Genomic DNA, 13,938 nt, shown 5'->3' on the forward strand with positions numbered 1-13,938 from the left:
TTATTATATAACGAGGTTGGCTTTTCACTAAGGACCGCCGTCTAGTGACAGCGCAGAGTCTGCCACCTGCTTTGTTTGTGTAAAAAGGGCTGCATAGCAGGGTGGCTGAGTGGGGGCAATGCTGGGGCTGGCACGCAGCGAGCCAGCCCTGGAGGACCAGCGCCCGGGTCACCCCAGAATGGGATATGACCGTGAGGTTCCCCAGGCGGAGGCATTGGGCAGGGGCCCTGGCCACTCAGGGAGCAGGTGGTCGTGGCCAGGAGCCAGGGGAGGGGCGGGGGGCTTGGGGCAGCAGGGATGCTGCCCGGGGACCCAGGTGAGACGGGAACAGCTGGAGTGTGAGGCGTGGGAAAGATGGTCACGCGCAGTTTCTCTTCCTAGGAGTCACTGGGACCTGGAGCTCGTCAGCCAGCAGCATCCTCCACGTTGACCCCAAGACAGGCGTGGCCCTGGCCCGGCAGGCAGGCTCCGTGACCGTCTACTATGAGGTCACCGGGCACCTGAGGACCTACAAGGAGGTGGGCTTCGGGCACACGTGTTTGACCCCCTGGGGGTGGAAAGCTCGACTTGCCTGCTGACTGCTTCTCTCCTCCATGTAAGAAGCTCCAGCGGCCCGTGAGGCAGTTGGCTGGGGGGTCACGAGCCTGGTGAGGGGGGCAGGCCCCTCCTCGCAGGCCACCGGCCCCCCCCGTCCACAGCAGTGAGAGGACAGAGGCAGCTTCTTGGGGGCATCCCCGCGCCCACGCCACCTCCACGGAGCCCCATGGGCAGGACTGTCTGCGTGGGCATCTCCTGGGGTGTGGCGGCCGTGGGCGGCCCCGTGCAGTGATTTGGCGTCACCGGCAAAGCCAGCCTCCCCCAGCAAGTCACCTTTCAAGTCTCTGTGGAGGCGAACAAGACCGCTCTCTCTCCTGTCTATCTCCAGCTGAGAATGAATCAATGAGCGGAGTCTGGCTGCGTTCCACGCGTCTCATTTTCCGAGCAGCGTGTGCTCCGTGGAACCCAGCAGTGTCACCTAATAGCGGGCGTGTTCAGCACTGCTGCTGGGGCGAGTTAGTGCAGACAGAGGCACCGTGTGACCGATGGAGCGGTGCCTCCCACCCCAAGAAGCCCAGGAGGGCAGCTGGACTGGCTTGGGAGAGGGGGGCTGGCAGAGCAGGGCGCCACCCAGCAAACGCAGGCAGGCTTTGAGAGCCAGCTCTGGGGCTGGAACTCAGGGTGTGGAGCAGCGGAGGCTGGCTTTGCAATCGGATCACAGTTTAGTTCAGTTGCTCAGTCGTTTTTGTGACCCCATGGACTGCAGCATGCCAGGCCCCCCTGTCCATCACAGCATGCGTTCAATTCCAGGTCGCTCCTAGCGTGGTTAGGTGTGCTGGCTCGGGGGCCAGGCTGTGTGGGTTCAAATCCCAGCTGGTTACGGAGAGGCGATGTGACCTCGGGCTCTCTGTGCCTCAGTTTTCTTACTGGCAAAATGGGGCTGACGTTGTTGTGTGGAATGAATGAGTCGTTCATGGGTGTGAAGCCCTTAGGATGATACTTGGCGCATCACTTGTGCTTCATGGATATGAGCTGCTGCTGTTCGGGGTGAGAACGTTGTAACTTAGGCCAGATGCAGTAGGGATTCATCAGAGAATTTTTTTTAAGGCCAAGAGTGATGTTGATCAGAGGTGCGTTTGGAAAGATTGCCAGGTGCCCGGCCGAGTCTAGGAGCCCGAGGGAGGGGGCAGTGAGGCCTGGCACCCGTGGGTGAGGCAGACTGAGGGTTTGGAGATGCTCAGGAGGGATGGTCATCAGAGCTCAGTGACCATTTGGGAGGAGGAAGCCTTGGGAGTGAGTGTCCAGGTCTGGCCTGGGCGACGAGAGGGGAGCAGGGAGGCAGGGCGGAGCTGGGGGCGGGTGACGGGGGTTTGAGGTGGTTGTGGCTCTTCCAGGCCGGGCTGGGGACCACGCAGCTGGGCAGCTCTGTCAGGAGCTCTAGGGCTGAACGCTGGAGACGGCAAAGGGTGGGGGCGTGGGGGGTCTGCAGCCCTAGAGGCGGCGGGACCACACAGGGCCTCCCGGAGCAGTAGCCAAGTGGAGCCGGGCCTGGGGCCTCTCCCCCGGGCGGGGGCAGAGGCGTTGAGGGGAGGGGTGAGCGGAGAAAGACCACCCCTCAAAATGCCCGTGTGAGCCTGCAGTTTGGTCAGGCTGGTTCATCTTGAATAAATGGCACTAAAGTAAAATAGGTCCTTCTCTCTTCGCTGAAAGATGAATTAACCAAGCTGATGTACGGAGAAGCGGTCATAGCTATCGGGAGCCAGAGTCCCCGGTCCACCCCCGACAGCCACGTGATATCAGGCCTGATGGTGACCCTGCCCCGTGCTGGGAGAGGCAGCTGGCTCTGAGGGGGCGTCCAGCCAGGCTGGGGTCTAGCCCAACTGTGCCCCATGCAAGCAAATCACGTGGCCACGGAGCCTTGGTCTTGCCCCCTGGACCGCGGAAAGGGCAGTACCTGATCCCAGGCGCTCAACGACCCACCCCGGCTTCCTCCCCAGATCGTGGTCAGCCTGCCTCAGAGAATCGTGGCCCGGTACGCCCGCCCCATCCAGAGCAGCTTCCAGGAGGTCTCGGCCTCCAAAGTGATGGTCACCGTGGGAGACCGGAGCTCCAACCTGAGAGGTAGGGAGTGAGGGGCTAGGAGGCCTGGGGGGCCCTGCCGGGCTGGGGAGCAGACCCTTCAGATGGGATTCTGTGCCCTTCCTGCCCAGACTTGCCTCCCCCACTCTTGGGAGGGCATTTAACCCCTGCTGGCCCACTCCTCCCAGCTCTTTAGAAATTCAAGTCCTCCGCAGGCAGAGGCAGTGAGGGACGTTTCTGAAGGCCCAGTGCTGAGACACTGCCCGCTTCTGGGCTCAGCGACGCAGCGTCAGCCCTGGGCACCCAACTGGAGAAAGCCTCACCCTGCCACCACACAGCCCTGAAAAGCTGGCCTAGCAGGCCTCACCACTCATTCTGATTTCCGTAATTCTCCCAAGTCCTGCGTGGAATAGTCAACCTCCTCCCCTGCCCATGACAGCCCTGGACAGCAGCTGCCAGAGATCAGTGCATCCGCGTGCTGTGCTGTGCTTAATCACTCAGCCGTGGCCAGCTCCTTGCAGCCCATGGACAGGGTACCAATGGGGAACCAATGTCCAGGGATGAATTGCCCATTTCCCTTGGTGGCTTAGTGGTAAAGAACCTGCCTGTCAATGCAGGAGACGCGGGACCTGAGTGTTTGATTCCTGGGTCCAAAAGATCCCCTGGAGGAGGGCATGGCAACCCACTCCAGTATTCTTGCCTGGAGAATCCCATGGACAGAGGAGCCTGGTGGGCTACCGTCCGGGGGGTCACAGAGTCAGACACACACGCCGGCTGTCAGGAGCAGACAACATGCATGAGCGGGCCAGACCCAGCTGCCCGGCCTCTGGATGCTCTCTGGACGCAGGCTTTGAACAAGCGCTGACATGGCCTGTTCCCTCAGCCTTTATAAGCTGCAGTCAAGAGGGCTGTGGGCGCGGGTCTGGTTCTCGGAGCAGCCGGCCCCTGTGTGGTCTGCTCTGGTGTCCTGTGCTGGGCTCCGTGGGCGAGGGCTGAGGCGGGGGCCTGGGTGCGGCGCCCCTCACCACCTGCCCCCCCCCCCCATCTGCAGGCGAGTGCTCCCCCGGCCAGGTGGCAGGCATTGCGGCCCTGCGCCCAGAAGCCCTCCTCTCCTGCCAGCTGCAGTTCAAGCAGGACATCTTCGACTTCCCAGCGCAAGAGGTCTTCACCGCGGAGCCCGAGTTTGACGCCGCCCTGGGTGAGCCTGTGGGTCTGGAGGGGAACGGAAGCTGCACGGTGGGTGTGCCCGCGCTGTGTCGGGCTCACGACGGCCATCTGTCCGGGCAGGCCCCGTACCTGTCAGGAGCCTGACCTGGGGATGGATGTGGTCATCCTGGCCTCCAGGTCACTGCGACCTCCAGGAGGGTTTGCGTTCCTATGCCAGGCACCGGCCTCCCCCAGCGGCTGCCTCCACCCGGGGAGAGGACGCGCTTCTTAGCTGAGAAACCTGGTCCAAGGCCTTTCCTGCTCTTTGCAGCTCAGAGCTTGGAGGCTGCTCCCCTCAAGACTTGGGAAGGAAGGTGGTGCCCTGCGCCGCCGGCCTGATGAGGCTCAGGGTGGGGGGGGCGCTCCGCGGAGGCAGGGCCCTTATTCACTCTTAGAGTCCCGGGCGTCTCTGGAGTGTAGCTGCTCCGCAGACCTGCTGACCGGAGCCGGGGAGCTGGCGGCCGGCCCCATGGGCTGGCCCTGAGAGGAGGGCCGCCCTCACAGGGAGCCGGGACAGCTCAGAACATTCCCGTGACAAGCCTGCGTGGCGCCCAGCTCGAGTCAGAGCTGCCGTGAGCGTCTCCGTGGACAGGCGTGCAGCACGTTGCTCGGCTCTCTCTGAGGACGCGCGGCCCGGCGCCACCCAGCGAGTTTGGCTGTAGCCAGAGGCCAGGCCCCCCTCTGCCCACTCCGTGTCTGTCCCTCCGGCTGCTGTCTGGGGTCCGGGCCGCACCTGCAGGCATACTGCGTGCAGGACCGAGCTGGGGCTCAGCGCTGAGTAGGCCCTCAGCTGTCCCAGGCCCTGTGGATCGGCCAGCACAGCCCCACACGGGGTCGATGTTACCCCCACTTGAAGGACACAGAGTCAGCCAGGAAGCCAGCTCACCTGGGGGCTCCCCGCTGGTGAAGGTGGGGGAGGAGGAAAGGAAGGGACTGGCCTCGAGGCGCCTGGCTGGCAGGAGCACGGGGGGAGACCCCATCCCAGGCGCCCTGGCCCCCAGCTCACGGAGCCTCCCCAGGCTCCCTCAGCACTGTTCATTCAGCCCAGGTACCTGCTGCGGGCCAGGCGCGGACCCCAAATAGTCCCAGCCAGGCCACCGTAGAGCCTCCTGCAGCACCCGGGGCGTCGGCTATAGAGGAGTCAGCCCCGCTGGGTGTGGGGCCAGGGTTGGGTCGTGGTGTCAGTTCAGCCTTCCCTCTCTCCCGCTCTGAGCTAGCCTGGTGGGGCCCCAAGATTCAGAGATGGACCTGGTATTCCTGCCCCAGGGGAGTCCGTGAACAGAGAACTCCAGGACAGTCGGGAGCTCTGGGCCCAGAAAGGGGGCCCAGGGTGGGCGGGGACACTGAAGAGGGACTTCCCAGGAGGCCCCTGGAGGAGGGCGTGCCTCACCTGGGCTCCAAAGGATGCACAGGAGTCCTCCAGGGAGAAGGAACGGCGGCAGGGTCTGGGTGGGGAGGGGACCCGGCAGAATGGCGCCCCTGTCTCTGCAGGCCGGTCCCTGGGGGCCTGGGTGGGGAGGCACCAGGGGATCGGTGCCCCTGTCTGGGTAGGGAAGGCACTGGAGGAACGGCGTCCCTGTCTCCGCAGGCCGGTACGTCTGCTCGGTGACGATGCTCCGGCTGACGGACCAGCAGCTGAAGCACCTGAGCCTGAAGAGGACGGCGCTGCTGGTCACAGCGTCCCTCCTGGGCAGCCCCTCCCCTGCGGAGCAGGCCGGGGCCGAGGTGCCCGTCAGCCCCGGGCTTTACGCCGACCAGGCCGAAATCCTCCTGAGCAACCACCACACCAGCTCCGAGGTGAAGGTCTTTGGCGCCATGGAGGTTCTGGAGCACCTGGAGGTGAGCGGTGAGCAGGGAGGAGCCAAGGCCTCCGGAAGGAGCAGGAGGCGGGGAGGAGCAGCTGCAGCCGTGAAGTCCTGGGCTGCCTCTCTCTGAAATGAGGGCCGAGTTAGACACTCTCGACCATTCTTTTTCCCAGAGCAGAGTCACTGTCTCTCGTTGTTCAGTCGCTCAGTCGTGTCCGACTCTGTGACCCCATGGGCTGCAGAGGCCAGGCCTCCCTGTCCATCACCATCTCCCAGAGTTTACCCAGAATCCTGTCCATCGAGTCGGTGATGCCATCCAGCCACCTCCTCCTCTGTCTCCCCTTCTCCTCCTGCCTCTGTCTTTCCGGGCATCAGGGTCTTTTCCAGGGCTGTCTGTCGGCCTGTATGATGGTGTGAAGGGTCGTGGCTGCTCCTGTCCCCCGCAGCACGTGCTCAGCAAACGTGTCACGTGTCCGCGAATGAGCTCAGTGCGGGACGCGTGGTGGCCGAGAGCAGGGCGAGGAGCTCTGAGCCCTCACCTGTCGCAGACCCTGCTCACCTGTGGGCAGCAGGTCCCCAGCTCTGGGCCTGGGCCACGCCGGGTGCCGAAGGGGGTTCCGGGGCCCGCAGGGTGGGAGGAGTCCGGGACGCCGTGTTCAGGGCTCACCGGGTCTCCTGGGCCTGCTCTTGGCAGCCTTGCCTCCGGAGTGAGACAGGAATGAATTGGCTGCTGACAGGGGGAGGGTCTGCTGGGCCCTGGGCTGGGCTGCTGGCATCTGATAGCCCATAGACCAGAGCTCCAGCTGCCCCCTCGGGAAGCAGAGTTTGGGGATCACTCACATAGCGCAGCATTACGTAAAAGGAGCTGTTGATTAGAATTCCGTGATACTGATTTGTTCTTTTAAAAAAACACCCAGCCTAGACCGCGTGCTCCTCTGACTTCGTGGGTTGTGTGCCTGTCAGCTGGGTGTGCCCAGGTACTAGGGCCGCACGAGTGTCAGGAAGAAGTAGGGGCGCGCCCCTCAGCCCTGGGGCCCCCCCGGGGGTGCAGTGGTGAGCCCACCTGCCAATGCAGGATGCAAGAGATGCAGGTTCCACCCCTGGGTCGGGAAGATCCCCTGGAGGAGGGCATGACAACCCACTCCGGTATTCTCGCCTGGAGAATCCTATGGACAGAGGAGCCTGGTGGGCTACGGTCCACGGGTCGTGGAGAGTTGGACACGACTGAGCCGGCATTCACAGCCTCAGCCCTGACATCTCTCCCAGGTGAAGTCGGGGTCCCCGGCCGTGCTGGCCTTCGTGAAGGAGAAGTCTCTGGGGCTGCCGAGCTTCGTCACCTACACAGTCGGCATCTCGGACCCCACGGCCGGCAGCCAGGGGCCTCTGTCCACCGCCCTGACCTTCTCCAGCCCCAGCACCAACCAGGCTGTCACCATCCCAGTCACCGTGGCCTTCGTGATGGACCGCCGAGGCCCGGGTGCTCGTGAGTCATGGGGCAGGGCCCCGGGGGGAGGGCGGTCAGCGTGGTCCAGCCAAGAGCGGCACCCGGGAGTCTGGGGGCGGGAGGAGCAGAAGCACATGTGCCCCGCAGTGAGTGAACGAGCCACGGTCAGGCAGGCTTTGCTCCCCTCGCCCCCCATCTGCACTCACAGGCAGCCGGAGGGGCTCTCGTAAAATGTGACTAGCTTGTACCGCTTGAGCACCGCCTTGGCTTCCGGGGCGTGCCCCTGAAGGGGTGGAAGCTGAGCCTCCTCCCTGCTCCAGGAGGCAGGGTTCTGGGCCCAGGGCAGGTGGGTTCAAGCAGCCAGAGATGGCTGGGGGCGGGCCCCGGGCTGACTGGGCTCTGACCCAGCCCCTGGCCCGCTGAGCGTGGGCACAGCTCTCGGGCTCTGCGGGCGCTTTGGTGACCGTGTCCCTGGACTGCAGATGGCGCCGGGCTCTTCCAGCACGTCCTGGACTCCTACCAGGCCATGTTCTTCACGCTGTTCGCCCTGTTGGCCGGGACGGCGGTCATGATCATAGGTGAGCTGGCGCGCCGTGTCCCCCCGTCCGTCTGCCCTGCCCTCCCCGCCCCCACTCTAATAGCCGCTCGTGTCTCTCTCAGCCTACCATGCGATCTGCGCGCCCCGGGAGCCCCCTGCCACGCCAGCCCTCTCCCCGAGAGCCAGCCCTCAGCACAGCCCCCACTGTGAGTAGCCACCCTGCGGAGCGGTCCGGAGGTGGGGGGACCCCGGGTCTCATGAGGCCCGGCCCTGGGCGTGAGTTGTGAGCCCCAGGGCGCAGGTCCGGGTGCTGGTGGGGGATGTCGGTCCTGGGCAAGGAGAGCTTTCCCCGGGGCAGACTGGGCAAGATGGAGGGGCTGGGGCCAGGGACCCTGGGTCTGCCGGTGTACCGGCAGAGAGGCTGGTTCCCGCCCTCTGGCACCGCTTCCTAGGGCTCTCAGCGTGGGGTGGATGGGCTGACTCAGAGGTGAGGGTTTGGGCGGTCCCGAGGAGATAATGCTCAGAGAAGAACCGCATGACTCACTCCTCTTCATAATCCAGCTGTCTCTGCGATCCTGAGGCCCCGCGAGTGGCGTCCCCTGGGGCTATGCAGTGTACAACCTGCACCGCTGTACATGGCGGCCCTGTGTCTCCCGATTCCCTTTCAAGGGTTCCCTCCTCTACACAGAGAATCCTTGAGGGGGTGTCTGCTGACCTGCACGGGGGCGTGGCCTGGCTTCAAGGGGCCTGTGAGCTTCTTGGAAGGGGACACAGCTTTGTGTATAGATGCGTCTTGCTGGGTGACAAGACCGTCCATGTGTCCTGGGCTCTAGAATCACAGCCCTCGTCCAGGCTGCCTCTCGGGCCTGTGACGGCCAGGGGAGGCCGTGGACCGCTCAGCAGCTCGCCTCCCTGTGTCGACACGGATCACAGCACACGCCTCCCTGCTTCACGGGAGCCGTGGCGGGGGCTTCACCTTGCCTCCCGAGCACTCCAGACCCTTCCACCCACACATGTGGGAGTCTGTTCCTGCAGCCTTCACTGCCCGGAGGGACAGGCCCCTTTCCCCGAGTGCCCCTGGATGGAACGCGGCCTTGGGATCCTGAGTCTCTGCCCAGCAGGCTGTGCGCTCTGGGAGGTCCGGGTCGTGGCCCAGGCCTCTGCCTGTGCCGCTTGGGAGGCCCCTGTGGACCCCGCCTACCGGCCCGGGAGCCTGGGCCTCTTCCTGACCATCGTCTGGCGCGGGCCTGCGGGGTCTGGGGGCATCGAGGTCTCCCTTCCGCTGACCACGTCTCTCTTCCTGCCTAGATTTTGCTGCCTCGTCACCAACACCTTTCAACGCACTGCTTCCTGCCCGCCGAACCAGCCCCGCCTCGGGGCTATGGAGCCCTTCGTACCTGTCCCACTAGGCAGCAGGCCGAGGCCCCGGGCCCCCACCGCCCCCGGGACAGGCCTGCCGGGTCCAGCCTGGAGCGAGCCCCAGCCCCAGCCGCCATCGCCGCCGCCCCCTGCCTGGAACTGGAGTCTAGGCTGTGCCCAGGAGCTCAATCTCACATGTAGGAATTTAAGTTTGTTGTTTGGCGGTGGGGGTGGGGGGGTTGCTTTTATTGTTGTTTTGTTTTACTCAGAGTCTTGCCGAGGTGAATACTTTGGCTCCCTCCTCGACCTGTCGTCTGGGGCTTCTCGAAGCACACGCAGCTTTTATTTTGGAGTCTCTAGAATCACACCATTCTCAGGACTCAGAGCAGGTGGCAGGCAGTCTGTGGACCAAGGGTCTGTAGATGCTGTGACAGCCGTGTTCTCAGGGAAAGGACTTTGTCAGTGATGTTTCTTATTTGTGTGAGTTCTTTTCTCTCTGGAAACCCGACATTTCCCCTCTGTCCAGCTCCTGCTGGGAAATGACTGGAGCGAATGGACGCGAGTGACTGGGGCCACCCCAGGGCAACACGAGGAGCCTCAGGGCTGGGCCAAGGCGCCCAGATCAGCCTTGGGGACTCCTGAAACTCCCGGAGCTGGGAGGCTTGCCTCCTGCCCCCACCGAGGGCCGCTGTGAATGGACAGTCTCCTCTGTGGTTCTTTGTTTTCCCCGGCGGTGAACTGGGCCTCCGCCCCAGGGGACAGCCCGTCCTGCCTGTCCCAGCTTCCCTATCAGCGTGGGGGCTTCAGAGTCGTAATCAGGGAGACGTCCTTGACCTGGAGCCAGGCACCACCCGTGTGGTCAGCCCCCTGCCCCCGCACAGACCCATGTTCTCCGCCACTCCTCCTGTACCAAGCGCCTCGCGGATCTGAGCCTCCGCCGCCCTGCGGGACGGCCTCCCTCAAGGCAGCTCCCAGACGGGCCAGGGAGGAGGCGGCTCGGAAAACAGCCTCCCGCCCAGCCCTCATCCATGCAGCAGCTGAGACCTCTAGGACGCGGCCCTACCGTGGCCGGGGAGCTGGGCTGCCCCCAGGAAGCCCCAGAGCCCGGCATGCATGGGCCCTGCCGTGGGGCCCCCAGCTTTGACCCTGAGCCGTATGCCCGAATATGCCTCAGTCCTTCGGGGCTGGACCACGCAATTTATTTTTTTAAAGCTAGAGACAGGAAGAATTGTGCCTTGGCGTATTACTTGAGCTCAAACTGACAACTTGGATGTAAATAGGCGCATTTCTACTTGGTTTATTTAATAAAGCTCAGTTTAATTTCTTAACACGAGTGTGATTATTGCCGGAATCCCATGCGTCCTGCCGGGAGCTGACCCAGGCCTGGTGGTGCTGTTTCCTGTTGTGTGAATATGGGGAGCGGGTCTGTTCCATGGGCCTCTCGTCTCTGGCTGCACACCCAGGCCTCCCTCCCCTCTGAGGGATCTCTGTGACCATCACCAGCCCCACTGCCCCACCCTGGCTGGTCCAGCCTCGAGGATGGGAACGGACCTGGTTCTAGTATGTCTCCAGAATCTGGTCCACAGGAACACCTAGAACACATTTAACTGATACCATATGCCCCTGGTGGCTCAGACGGTAAAAAGTGTGCCTGCAATGTGGGAGACCCAGGACAGAGGAGAATGGAGAATCTCCTCTAGAGACACTGTCCAGAGAATCCATGGACAGAGGAGGTTGGTGGGCTCCAGTCTATGGGGTTGCAAAGAGTTGGACGCAATTGAGTGACTAACACACACATATGCACACGTGCTCAGCTCAGGACCTGCCTGGCACGCAGCACTCAATACAAGTCAGCACAGCCCTCAGGCACGCCCCCTCAGTGACGCAAGACGGCTGCCAGGATCCGGCATCACATCACGAAACAGCTCCCACCTTACCTGTTGGCCAGAGTCGGCTTCCATGGTCCTTCCCAGCCCCTGGAGGTGAGGGCCACGGATGATTGTTCCTTCAGGAAACAATCATGGGTGGTATTCCTTCAGGGTTGAGTGGAGGTCGGGATGTCGACCTCCTCAACTTCTTTCAGATGAAAATGGAAAGGTGTCAGGGTCTGCCCAGCTGGTCTCCTTCCTCATCACTGTGTCTGCCTCTCTCTGCTCATCTCAGGCACTCTGACCCCTGACAAAGCTGGACGGACACCCGGGCCTATGGCCGAGAGGTCTGGGCTTTCTTCTCCCTAGACGTCACTATCATCTTAAAGCACATGCTACTGGAAACAGCCAGACCCGGCTGGAGGCGAGGGCGTTGACAAAACCCGGTGACTTGCTTCCATTTTCTGTTCCCGAACTAACCAAGCAACTTTCACTCTCTAAAGGGTGCCAAAAAATGCTTTTAGCACCATTTCATGCTAAAAATATAGTATTGCATATAGGGCTTTTTTCCCCCCTCTAGAATTCCTAAGTTTGGCCAAAAAAATAACTGTTTCTCTCTGTCTCCTCCTGTTTTTGTGTGTCTGTGTGTGTTGGGGGCAGGGAGGGGGCCGTATTGGACTTGTTACATCTCAAGGTCTGAGACAGCAGCTCTGAGACAGACCACAGCCTGGGCGTCCAGGTGGGTGGGAAAGGCACGGACGGAGTTCAGAGATGGGGTGGCCGAGGTGCAGGCCCCCCGTCTGCGGTGGGAGGGGACGCGTGTTCCCCCGTCTGCAGAGCGGCCTTCCTAACATCTGGCTGCCTCCCTACCCGCCAGCCCGCGGTGTCACCAGGTCACAGGTGGTGCGTGGGCTGCAGTTTATCCCAGCCCTCCGCTTCCCCGCACCTCCCTGGAGGCTGAATGCGTGTCCCCCCATTCCCACGGAGGTCACATGACTTGCTCTGGCCAACGGAAAGTGGGTGGAAGCGACCATGAAGCCTCACCAGTTTCCCCTCACCCTCTGCGTGCTTCTGCTGTTGACAGAATCGCAAGGGGGCCCAGGGCACCTGAGAGGACCTGAGACAAGCGTCCGCATCCCTGACCGCCTGGCCGTGGGCGTGAGTGACGGCGGTCACAAACACACCAGCGTTGGGACGGTTTGTCAGGCGGCATTGCTGCAGCCGTAGGTGACCGATACAAAGCGAGGCATGAATTCCCTTCTGGCTGAAGCCTGCGGGGCAGCTTTCTGCCGCTTGTCTCAGAGGCTGGGTGACCTGGCTGCGGCCTGGGGACCCCTCCCCTTCAGCCTGTTCTCTCCTGGGCTCAGCCCGGAGCTTGACGGGGCTTCCTGGTGGCCTGGACAGGAGCAGGAAGTGCGCCCCGTGTCAGCGCCCCGACCAGGCACTCAGGCACGTGCCGTGGAGGCTAATCACGCAGCGCCCTCCTACCCGGAGTTCTGGTCTCCCCCTCCTCGGGCTTCTGTTCTTATCTCGTCACCCCAGTGGGCCAGGTGGCCACCAGGAGCAAGAGGGGACGTGGGGACACAGAGCCCCCCGCGGCTGGCTGGGACGGCCACGCGAGCCACCGCTCTCCAGTCTCTTGAACAAAGCGAGTCACGAGTCTGGATCTAGAATCGAGGCTCAGGGACAGGCTCCCTCGGCTGGGGGTGCTGCAGAGTCACCACGTGAGAGGAGGGGTCAAGAGTCAAGGTCATTAACAGAGAACAATCTCGGGTCGTCCTTTTTCTTGTTGTTCAACTCCCTTATCGGGCAGACGGGGAAGCTGAGGTCCAGGGGCAGGAAGGGACGAGCGGGGGCCACCCCTGAGGAGTACAGCAGGCCCTTCTCCTGGCGGTCGAGGTCCCCCTTCCTCCACCCGGAGCAGCGACCCAGGACATGCGGACTAGTCAGTGGACGGCGGGAGCCTTTCCCCCACGACTGACTCTCAAGGAGCCCGTCTGCAGCCCCAGTGTTAACAGCACATGGGTGAGCGATCTCAGTTGAACAGAGAGACGGGAGGAAAACAAAGCCAGAGCCGTGGGCTTGGGGATTGTCTGTTGTCTCGTTGGGTTTTATGTTGGATGTAAGTAGCACACATAAAGTTGCGTGGGGAGGGCTTCATCAGCAGGCTCGTCAGGTGACCACTGTCGCGTGGGGAGCATTTACTGAAAGCAAATACAGACAACCATAAGCACCAGGGAGGTGGCAGCCCGTTTTCCCTTTGCTCCGTGGTTCCCGGGTGCCAGCGCCCCAGACTGGTGGTGCGCCCCCCTTGGGACCTGCTCCACGGAGCGGGGCGCGTCGGGGAGCCAAGGGCGGCAGCCCAGAGCCTGAGGGACAGGCCCGGCCACCGCAGAGCGCCTGCCTCTGCCGCTCACCTGCAGGCGGCCATGACCTTGAGGACGTCCTGTCACCTCTCGAGCCGCGGCTTCCCCGTCTGCAAAGTGGCAGTGTTCACACGGCCTCCTCCTCCGCGGGCGCGCTGTGTGGATGGCGTGAGCCGCCGCGTTAAACCCCGGCCTGCTGGTGAGCAAGCAGGTGGCACTCAGCAAGTGTGAGCTGGGCTTCCTCCGCCTCCCCGGGGGTTGGAGGCAACCGCCCTCGCCCTCTGGGGGCCGTGAAACCTTCCCCCCGGAGCCCCTGCTGCCACTCACCAGGCCAGTGGAACCGAATCGCAGGCAGGTGCCCGCTCACAAACGGCGGGACAGCCCAGCACGTGGCCCCGAGAGTGCGGGGCTGAGGGTGGATGGCCTCGCCCGCCGGACTCACCTGCCAGGTGGGAGCAGAGCCCGGCGGGGCCCGTTCTCCTGGTTTTCTAGAAAGTCCAGCTCGGGGGAGGTAAAACCTTCCAGCTTATACATGTTGGTAATAAAATTAAAGTTTCAAAAATATTTTTTTAAGAGAAACCAACTTCTGGGGGCCAAAGAAACCCGCTCTCAGGCCACCAGCTTTCATTCTCGGAGTTTCTTCATAAATGGTGAACAGTCTGGCACGTGCATGCCCCCAGCGCCTTCTTGGGTCCGTGGCAGACGTTGCTAATCCATCCCAGAACTCTCTCTCTTG

At 62.9% G+C, this 13,938-nt stretch overlaps 1 protein-coding gene across 3 annotated transcripts in view; it reads left to right on the forward strand.

The window, feature by feature from the left end:
* The window catches only part of NUP210 (nucleoporin 210), an 87,536-nt gene extending 77,240 nt beyond the window's left edge, over positions 1–10,296 (forward strand). For all 3 annotated transcript variants that reach the window (XM_061128973.1, XM_061128975.1, XM_061128974.1), the window contains 8 exons: positions 382–518; positions 2,535–2,658; positions 3,668–3,814; positions 5,411–5,661; positions 6,894–7,110; positions 7,554–7,649; positions 7,732–7,815; positions 8,918–10,296. In XM_061128973.1, the coding sequence (XP_060984956.1) occupies positions 382–518; positions 2,535–2,658; positions 3,668–3,814; positions 5,411–5,661; positions 6,894–7,110; positions 7,554–7,649; positions 7,732–7,815; positions 8,918–9,018 (1,157 nt within the window). In that variant the 3' untranslated portion in view covers positions 9,019–10,296. The remainder of the gene's footprint in view (positions 1–381; positions 519–2,534; positions 2,659–3,667; positions 3,815–5,410; positions 5,662–6,893; positions 7,111–7,553; positions 7,650–7,731; positions 7,816–8,917) is intronic.
* The last annotated feature ends 3,642 nt before the right edge of the window (positions 10,297–13,938 follow it).

The sequence above is a fragment of the Dama dama genome, chromosome 24 (genome assembly GCF_033118175.1).
Source record: "Dama dama isolate Ldn47 chromosome 24, ASM3311817v1, whole genome shotgun sequence".
In the NCBI taxonomy this organism is placed as follows: domain Eukaryota; kingdom Metazoa; phylum Chordata; class Mammalia; order Artiodactyla; family Cervidae; genus Dama; species Dama dama.